General features: G+C 67.4%; 1 protein-coding gene across 1 annotated transcript; it reads left to right on the forward strand.

The window, feature by feature from the left end:
* The first annotated feature begins 3,947 nt into the window (after positions 1 to 3,947).
* ZBTB9 (zinc finger and BTB domain containing 9) lies at positions 3,948 to 8,586 on the forward strand. The gene is given in 3 exon segments (XM_072847937.1): positions 3,948 to 3,972; positions 6,835 to 8,564; positions 8,567 to 8,586. Coding segments are annotated over 2 exon segments (1,734 nt in total). The 5' UTR covers positions 3,948 to 3,972; positions 6,835 to 6,850.
* Positions 8,587 to 9,097: the final 511 nt, after the last annotated feature.

Raw genomic sequence — 9,097 nt, forward strand, 5'->3', positions numbered from 1 at the left:
GGTCCCACCGAGCTGCCGCAGGTGAGTGCCGCGTCGCGTCGGGGAGGCGGGGGGGGGGAGTAGGGGTAGGTGGCAGAGGGTGGGGGTGGCGGTGGGGTGGTGGCGGTGGCTTGGGGACACTTGGGGACACTTTTAATTTTGGGAGGGGAGGGGGGAACGGGGGGGGTGAATGAGCCCCCTCGGTGCCTTGCAGGAGAGGCAGCTTTCCGCCGTGGGTGCAGCAGACCCGGGTGTGAGCTGGGCCGGGGGGGTCCCCGTGCGGCCCCCGCCTCCGCCCCCGCCACCCCCGATCACGGCCAACGGCGAGCTGCGCGGCCCCGCTGCTGAGCACTAGCCCCCGCCCCGGGGGCCACCGGGACCCCCCCCAACCCCCCGCCCCGGGGCTGGCGGAGGCCCCCGGAGACCCCCGGGGAAGAGGAGGCGGAGGGGAGGTCGGGGGGGGGGGGGGGAAGGACACCCCCTCCCTCCCTGGCCTCGTGCAACACGGGGAGGCCCTCGTGCGAGGGGAGAGGGGAGGCCTCGTGCGGCGGCGCCTCGTGGGAGGGCTGCGCTTCGCGTGACGGCTCCTCGTGCGAGGGCCCCTCGTGCAAGGGGAGCAGGGAGGCCTCGTGCAACGGCTTCTTGTGCAAGGGCTCCTCGTGCAACAGGAGTAGGGGGGCCTCGTGCAAGGGCTCCTCGTGCAACAGAAGTGAGAAGGCCTCGTGCAAGGGCTCCTCGTGCAACGGCTCCTCATGCAACAGGAGCGAGAAAGCCTCGTGCAAGGGCTCCCTGTGCAAGGGCTCCTCGTGCAACAGGAGTGGTGGGGCCTCACGTGACGGCACCTCGTGCAAGGGCTCCTCGTGCAACAGGAGCGAGAAGGCCTCGTGCAAGGGCTCTTCATGCAACGGCTCCTCGTGCAAGGGCTCCCTGTGCAAGGGCTCCTCGTGCAACAGGAGTGGGGGGGCCTCGTGCAAGGGCTCCTCGTGCAACGGCCTCTCGTACAACAGGAGCGAGAAAGCCTCGTGCAAGGGCTCCTCATGGGATGGGAGTGGGGAGACCTCGTGCAAGGACACCTCGTGCACCAGCACCTCGTGCAACGGGAGCAGGGAGGCCTTGGGTGACGGCTCCTTGTGCAAGGGCTCCTCATGCAACGGCTCCTCGTGCAACGACTCCTCGTGCAATGGCATCTCAGGCAAGGGAAGCAGGGAGGCCTCGTGCAACGGCTCCTCATGCACCAGGATTGGGGGAGGCCTCGTGCAACAGCTCCTCGTGTGATGGGAACAAGGAGGCCTCGTGCAACAGCTCCTTGTGCACCGGGACAGGGGTGGCCTTGTACATCAGCTCCTCGTGCATCGGGTCCTTGTGCAATGGGGGCGGGGAGGCCTCGTGCACCGGCTCCTCGTGCAACAGCTCCTCGTGCACCGGGACTGGGGCGACCTTGTGCACCGGGAGCGGGACGGCCTCGTGCACCAGGACCGGGGCGACCTTGTGCACCGGGAGCGGGATGGCCTCGTGCACCAGGACTGGGCTGGCCTCGTGCATTGGCTCCTCGTGCACCAGGATCAGGCCAGCCCTTGTGCACCGGCTCCTCGTGCATCGGGACTGGGGCAGCCTCGTGCATCGACTCCTCGTGCAGCGAGACTCGGGGTGGGGGTGGGGGGCGGGGGACGGGGGAAACGGCGACCCTCGTGCATCAGGATCACGGTGGCCTCGTGCAATGGGATCGGGGTGGCCTCGTGCAACGGCTTCTTGTGCACCAGGACCGGAGCTCCCTCGTGCATCACCTCCCCGTGCACCAGGACCAGGCCAGCCTCCCCCCCCCTTCCTCGTGCATCACCCTCCTTGCACCAGGACCGGACCTTCCCCTCGTGCATCAAGCTCCTCGTGCATCACCACCCCTCGTGCACCAGCCTCCCCGCGCACCAGGCCCGGACCTTTCCCTCGTGCATCACGTCACCACACACCGGGCAGCCCTCGTGCGTCGCCTTCCCCCCCCCCCTTCCCCGTGCACCGGGACCGGACCTCCCTCGTGCATCACCTTCCTCGTGCATCACGTTTCCTTCACCCGTGTGCACCAACTTCTTCGTGCACCGGGATCGGACCTTCCTCGTGCATCACCTTCCTCGTGCACCAGCCTCTTTCGTGCACCAGGCCCCGGGGCAGCCCTCGTGCATCGTCTCCCCGTGCACCAGGACCGGAGCTCCCCGTGCGACACCTCCCCGTGCAGCAGCATCCCCCTGCCCCGTGCATCACGCCGGGGACCCCCCCCCCCCTTTTTTTTTTCCCCCCTCCCCTCTCTTCCTCGTGCATCGTCTCTCGTGCATCGCACACCCTCACACCCCACCCCGTGCACCAGGAGCTGCGCGTCCAGCTCCGCCGTGCAACAGCCTCGCCGGGCACAGCGACCGGGGTGTCACCGTTGCACCAGGACTGGGGTGTCACCGTGCACCAGGAGCGGGGTGTCACCGTGCACCACCAGCCTCATGCACCGGGACCGGGGCGGCTTCGTGCACCACCGGCTTCGTGCGACAGCGTCGGGGTGTCCCCGTGCACCGGGACTGGGGTGTCCCCATGCAATGGCACCGGGGTGTCCCCGTGCACCGGGACTGGGGTGTCCCCGTGCAATGGCACCGGGGTGTCCCCGTGCACCGGGACTGGGGTGTCCCCGTGCAATGGCACCGGGGTGTCCCCGTGCACCGTCCTCTGCTCCCCACTCCCCGCCAAGTGCCACCGGCCCCAGCCTCACACAGCAGCACCGGGGAGCGGGGGGGGGAGGGGGGGGCTTTCCATCATCCCGGGACCCCCCATTCACCAGCCCCCCCCTCCCCCCCCCCCCCCTCCGTGCACCGGGACCCCTCAATGCACCGGGACCCCCCCCCACCCCATTCACCAGGATCGCCAATGCACCAGGACCCCCCAATGCACCGGGTCCCCCTCAAGGCACCGGGACCCCCCAATGCACCGGGACCCCTCAATGCACCGGGATCTCCCCCACCCCCACCCCGGCGCCCCCCCGCTTCACCGGCCCCCCCGTTCAGCGGCCCCCGGTGCCCCCCGGTGCCCCGGCCCGGGCCCGCCGCAGCCCCGACAATCCGCCGCCCGCTGGCGGCCCCACGGCGGGTCTGGGCTGGCTCCAACCCCGCCGGGGCCGCCGCTGCCCGCGGAGCCTTTAATAAACTCGGATCGGTCTTGAAAGCCCCGCCAACGGGGGGGGGGGCCAGGGGGGGGGGGGCTGGGGAGGCCAATCGCGGCGCCACCTGGGGGTGGGCGGGGACCGGGGGCTGGAGGGGAGGCGGGGTCCGTGGGGGCCCGGAGGGGCGTGGCTTAGGAGGGGCGTGGCTTCTCGGGGTGGGGCAGGGTTCGCAAAGGGCAGGGTTGGGAGGGGGCGGGGCTTAGGAGGGAGGGGCTTCTCGGGGTAGGGCAGTTATTAAGAAAGGGAGGGTGGGAAGGGGCGGGGCTGCCTGGGCCTCGGGGAGGTGGGGCTTGGGGGCAGGGCTCCCCGGGGTGGGAGGGGTCAGGGTGGAGCTGCGAGAGGGGGTGGGGCCGGCCGGGGTGGGAGGGGCGGGGTTGGGGGCGGGGTTTAGCAAAGGGAGGGGTGGGTCTGCCTGGGGTCGAGGGGCGGGGCTTGGGAGGGGCGGGGCATCGAGGTGGTCGGAGGAGGTGGGGCTTGGGGGCGGGGCTACAGGGGGCCGGAGGAGGTGGGGCTTGGAAGGGGCGGGGCCTCCAGGGGGTCAGGGTAACTTGGGAGGGGGCGGGACCCTCTCGGTTTGGGGTGGGCAGGGGCTTGGGACTGGGCGGGGCTTCATGCAGCAGGGAGGGGCGGGACTTAAGCGGGCGTGACTTGGGGGGCGGGAATCCAGGCGCTTCGCTGGGGGGCAGGGCTGCGGAAGGGCTCGACGGGGCGGGGCTTCCCCGGGAACGTCACCGCTCTGCCTGCGGTGGGGGGCGGGGCCTCCCGGGGGCGTCACCGCTCGGGGGCGCCGGCGGCCGGGGGTGAGCGCGGGGCGCGCGGTCACGTGACGGGACCGGGGTGCGACGGGACCCGGGGGTTCCCGGGGGGTTCGGGGTGCGGGGGTCCCGGGGGTTCCCGGGGTTCCCGGGCCGTGGGGCCCGCGGGGGCAGGGGGCGGCGATGGGGCGAACCGGGGGGGGGGCAGGAGCGTGGGTGGGGGCGGCGGGCCGGCCCCGGGCCTATGGGAGCACCACCTCCCCCCCCCCTCCGGGGGCAACGGGACACCCCGAGGGGCAACAGAATGGTTCATGGGGCAACCGGGCACCCAAGGGGGTCCTAAAGAAACCCGTGGGGCAACAGGGCACTTGTGGGGGGCAACAGAGGACCCCGTGGGGCCTTAAAGCACCCCATGGGTCAGTAGAAGGCTCAGTTGGGCAACCAGGTATCTGAGGGGGCAACAGGGCACCCCATGGGTCAGCAGGACAGTTCATGGGGCAACAGAGCATCCCGTGGGGAAACAGAGCACCCAAGGGGGTCCTAAAGAACCCCATGGGGCAACAGGGCACTTCAGGGGGGCAACAGGGCACCCCATGGGGCAACAGGGCACCCCATGGGTCAGTAGAAGATTCAGTTGGGCAACGGGGTGCCTGAGGGGGCAACAGGGCACCCGATGGGATAGTAGAACAGTTCATGGGGCAACAGAGCATCCCGTGGGGCAACAGGGCACCCAAGGGGGTCCTAAAGAATCCCATGGGGCAACAGGGCACTTGAGGGGGGCAACAGGGCACCCCATGGGTCAGTAGAAGATTCAGTTGGGCAACGGGGTGCCTGAGGGGGCAACAGGGCACCCCATGGGGTAGTAGAACAGTTCATGGGGCAACAGGGCACCCAAGAGGGTCCTGAAGAACCCCATGGGGCAACAGGGCACTTGAGGGGGGCAACAGGGCACCCCATGGGGTAGCAGAACAGTTCATGGGGCAACAGAGCATCCCATGGGGCAACAGGGCACCCAAGGGGGTCCTAAAGAACCCCATGGGGCAACAGGGCACTTGAGGGGGGCAACAGGGCACCCCATGGGGCCCTAAAGGGCCCCATGGCTCAGTAGAATGTTCAGTTGGCAACTGGGTGTCTGAGGGGGCAACAGGGCACCCCATGGGGCCCTAAAGCACCCCACGGGTCAGTAGAGGGTTCAGTTGGGCAACTGGGTGTCTGAGGGGGCAACAGGGCACCCGATGGGGTAGTAGAACAGTTCATGGGGCAACAGAGCATCCCGTGGGGCAACAGGGCACCCAAGGGGGTCCTAAAGAACCCCATGGGGCAACAGGGCACTTGAGGGGGGCAACAGGGCACCCCATGGCTCAGTAGAAGGTTCAGTTGGCAACTGGGTGTCTGAGGGGGCAACAGGGCACCCCATGGATTAACAGGGCATCCCCTGGGGCCAGTAGAGGGTTCAGCTGGGCAACTGGGTGTCTGAGGGGGCAACAGGGCACCCCATGAGGTAGCAGAACAGTTCATGGGGCAACAGAGCATCCCGTGGGGCAACAGAGCACCCAAGGGGGTCCTAAAGAACCCCATGGGGCAACAGGGCACTTGAGGGGGGCAACAGGGCACCCCATGGGGTAGCAGAACAGTTAATGGGGCAACAGAGCATCCCATGGGGCAACAGGGCACCCCATGGGGCCCTAAAGGGCCCCATGGCTCAGTAGAATGTTCAGTTGGCAACTGGGTGTCTGAGGGGGCAACAGGGCACCCCATGGGTTAACAGGGCATCCCTGGGGCCAGTAGAGGGTTCAGCTGGGCAACTGGGTGTCTGAGGGGGAAACAGGACACCCCATGGGGTAGCAGAACAGTTCATGGGGCAACAGAGCATCCCATGGGGCAACAGGGCACCCAAGGGGGTCCTAAAGAACCCCATGGGGCAACAGGGCACTTGAGGGGGGCAACAGGGCACCCCATGGGGTAGCAGAACAGTTAATGGGGCAACAGAGCATCCCATGGGGCAACAGGGCACCCCATGGGGCCCTAAAGCGCCCCATGGCTCAGTAGAATGTTCAGTTGGCAACTGGGTGTCTGAGGGGGCAACAGGGCACCCCATGGGGCCCTAAAGCACCCCACGGGTCAGTAGAGGGTTCAGTTGGGCAACTGGGTGTCTGAGGGGGCAACAGGACACCCTATGGGGTAGCAGAACAGTTCATGGGGCAACAGAGCATCCCGTGGGGCAACAAGGCACCCAAGGGGGTCCTAAAGAACCCCATGGGGCAACAGGGCACTTGAGGGGGGCAACAGGGCACCCCATGGGGTAGCAGAACAGTTAATGGGGCAACAGAGCATCCCATGGGGCAACAGGGCACCCCATGGGGCCCTAAAGCGCCCCATGGCTCAGTAGAATGTTCAGTTGGCAACTGGGTGTCTGAGGGGGCAACAGGGCACCCGATGGGCCCTAAAGCACCCCACGGGTCAGTAGAGGGTTCAGTTGGGCAACTGGGTGTCTGAGGGGGCAACAGGGCACCCGATGGGGTAGTAGAACAGTTCATGGGGCAACAGAGCATCCCGTGGGGCAACAGGGCACCCAAGGGGGTCCTAAAGAACCCCATGGGGCAACAGGGCACTTGAGGGGGGCAACAGGGCACCCCATGGCTCAGTAGAAGGTTCAGTTGGGCAACGGGGTGCCTGAGGGGGCAACAGGGCACCCCATGGGGTCCTAAAGCACCCCACGGGTCAGTAGAGGGTTCAGTTGGGCAACTGGGTGTCTGAGGGGGCAACAGGGCACCCGATGGGGTAGTAGAACAGTTCCTGGGGCAACAAGGGCACCTGAGGCAGCAACAGGACACACCACATGGCAACCAGTCACCCAAGGGGGCAACCAGGTGCCCCCCGCCCCGTGTGACAGACCTGTCCCCGCAGGCTCGTCGCGGGGAGGATGGCGGCGGAGGGGGGCCGGGTGCAGATCTCCTTCCCCCAGCACGCGGCGGCGCTGCTGGATTCCCTCAACCGCCTACGGCTGGAGGGAAAGTTCTGCGACGTGGCCGTCCACGTGGGCGGCCGGATCTTCCCGGCCCACAAGAGCGTCCTGGCCGCCGCGTCCCCCTTCTTCCACGACAAGCTGCTGCTGCAGGATGGGGGGCGCCTGCTGCTGCCCCCCGCCATCGACCCCGATGCCTTTGAGGGGCTCCTGCACCTTATCTACTCGGGGCGCTTGACGTTGCTGTTGGAGGCCCTGCCCGGTCATCTCTTGGTGGCCAGCGGTCTCCAGATGTGGCACGTGGTGGATCAGTGCTCGGAGATCCTGAGGGAGTTGGAGGGCGGGGCGTGCCGGTGGGCTGGGAGGGGCAGCGAGGTGACATCATCATCATCATCAACTGGCCGCGGCGGTGAGGCTTCATCCTCATGGAGCACCCGTGGCGGAGATGGGTCTTCATCATCATCCTGGACCACCCGTGGTGGAGATGGGTCTTCGTGTGCCACCCATGGTGGAGACGGAGCATCATCGTGGACCACCTGTGGTGATGGGTCTTCACGTAGCACTCATGGTGGAGACGGAGGATCATCATGGACCACCCGTGGTGGAGATGGGTCATCATGTCCCACCCGCGGCGGTGATGGAGCATCATCATGGCCCACCCGTGGTGGCGACGGGTCTTCACTGTCCTCGTGGACCACGCGTGGTGGCGATGGCTCATCATGTCCCACCCGCGGTGGTGATGGAGGATCCTTGTGGTCCACCCGTGGTGGCGATGGATCTTCATCATCATCATCATCATGGCCTGTGCGTGGAGGTGATGGCTCTTCGTGGGCCACCCGCAGCGGTGACGCGGCGACGCCGTCTTTCACCAAGGAAGGAGGCGAGGAGGTCCTCAAAATCCGCGTGGCCGCCGATGTGGCGCCAGCAGCGACGTCATCCCTGAGCTCCCTGCTGAAGGACGCTGGCGAGGAGGTCCTCAAGATCTGTGTGGAGGAGGAGGAGGAAGAAGAAGAAGAGGAGGAGGACGAGGGCGGCCACCGCCGCCGCCACCGCCCCACCGATGCCCTCCAGATCGTGCTGGAGGAGGAGGAGGAGGAAGACGGGGCACCCAGAGACACCCACGAGCCCCCCAAGATCTTCTACATCAAGCAGGAAGCGGGTGACGCCACCGCCGTTGAGGGCCTCCTGCCGGCAACGGAGTTGGCGGGCGGCTTCGCGCCGGCGGAGGTGAGCTACGTCATCCCGGCAGGCGGCAGCGGGACGACGGTGACAACCGGCGGGACGATGGTGACAACCGGTGGGGCGTCGGTCTTTCCGCAACCATCTTGGAAACCGGTGGACCTTCACGGGAATGAGATCCTGGGCCGAGGTCAAGCCCTCCACGCCCCGGTGAAACTGGGAGCTGCTCCCGATGGCAAACGTTTCGGTTGCTTGTGCGGTAAACGCTTTGCCGTCAAACCCAAGCGGGATCGACACATCATGCTGACCTTCAGCCTGCGTCCTTTCGCCTGCGCCGCCTGTCACAAGCGCTTCAAGCTGAAACATCACTTGACGGAGCACATGAAGACCCACGACGGGGCCGGGCGGGCCTGCGAGCGCTGCGGCCGGCGCTTCCGCCTACGGAGCGGTTTAGCCAAACATCGGCCGCTCTGTCAGGGGGCTCGTTGGGGAGGGGGTGTTGGGCCTGCGAGTGAGGTGGGGGAGGGGGGGCGGGAGGGTAAAGGGGGTGTGCGTGGCGGGGGGGAATGGTTTAGGGGCTGGCCCAGTTCAGGCTCTGGTCCCAGCTTGGGGCTCTGGTCCCTGTTCAGCTCCTGGCTCAGCTTAGGCTCTGGTGTGGATCAGGTCCTGGCCCAGATCAGGGCTCCAGGCCCAGCTCCAGGGCTCCAGGCCCAGCTCAGGGCTCTGGCTCAGATCAAGTCACAGCCCAGTTCATGCCCTGGCCCAGATCAGGGCTCCAGGCCCAGCTCCAGGGCTCCAGGCCCAGCTCAGGGCTCTGGCTCAGATCAAGTCACAGCCCAGTTCATGCCCTGGCCCAGCTCAGGGCTCTGGCCCCAGTTCATGCCCTGGCCCAGCTCAGGGCCCTAAGCCTAGCTCAGTTCCCAGCCCAGCTCAGGGCTCTGGCTCAGATCAGGCCACAACCCAGTTCACACCCTGGCCCAGTTCAGGGCTCCAGGCCCAGCTCCAGGGCTCCAGGCCCAGCTCAGG

This window comes from Ciconia boyciana, chromosome 29 (genome assembly GCF_034638445.1).
Source record: "Ciconia boyciana chromosome 29, ASM3463844v1, whole genome shotgun sequence".
NCBI lineage: Eukaryota > Metazoa > Chordata > Aves > Ciconiiformes > Ciconiidae > Ciconia > Ciconia boyciana.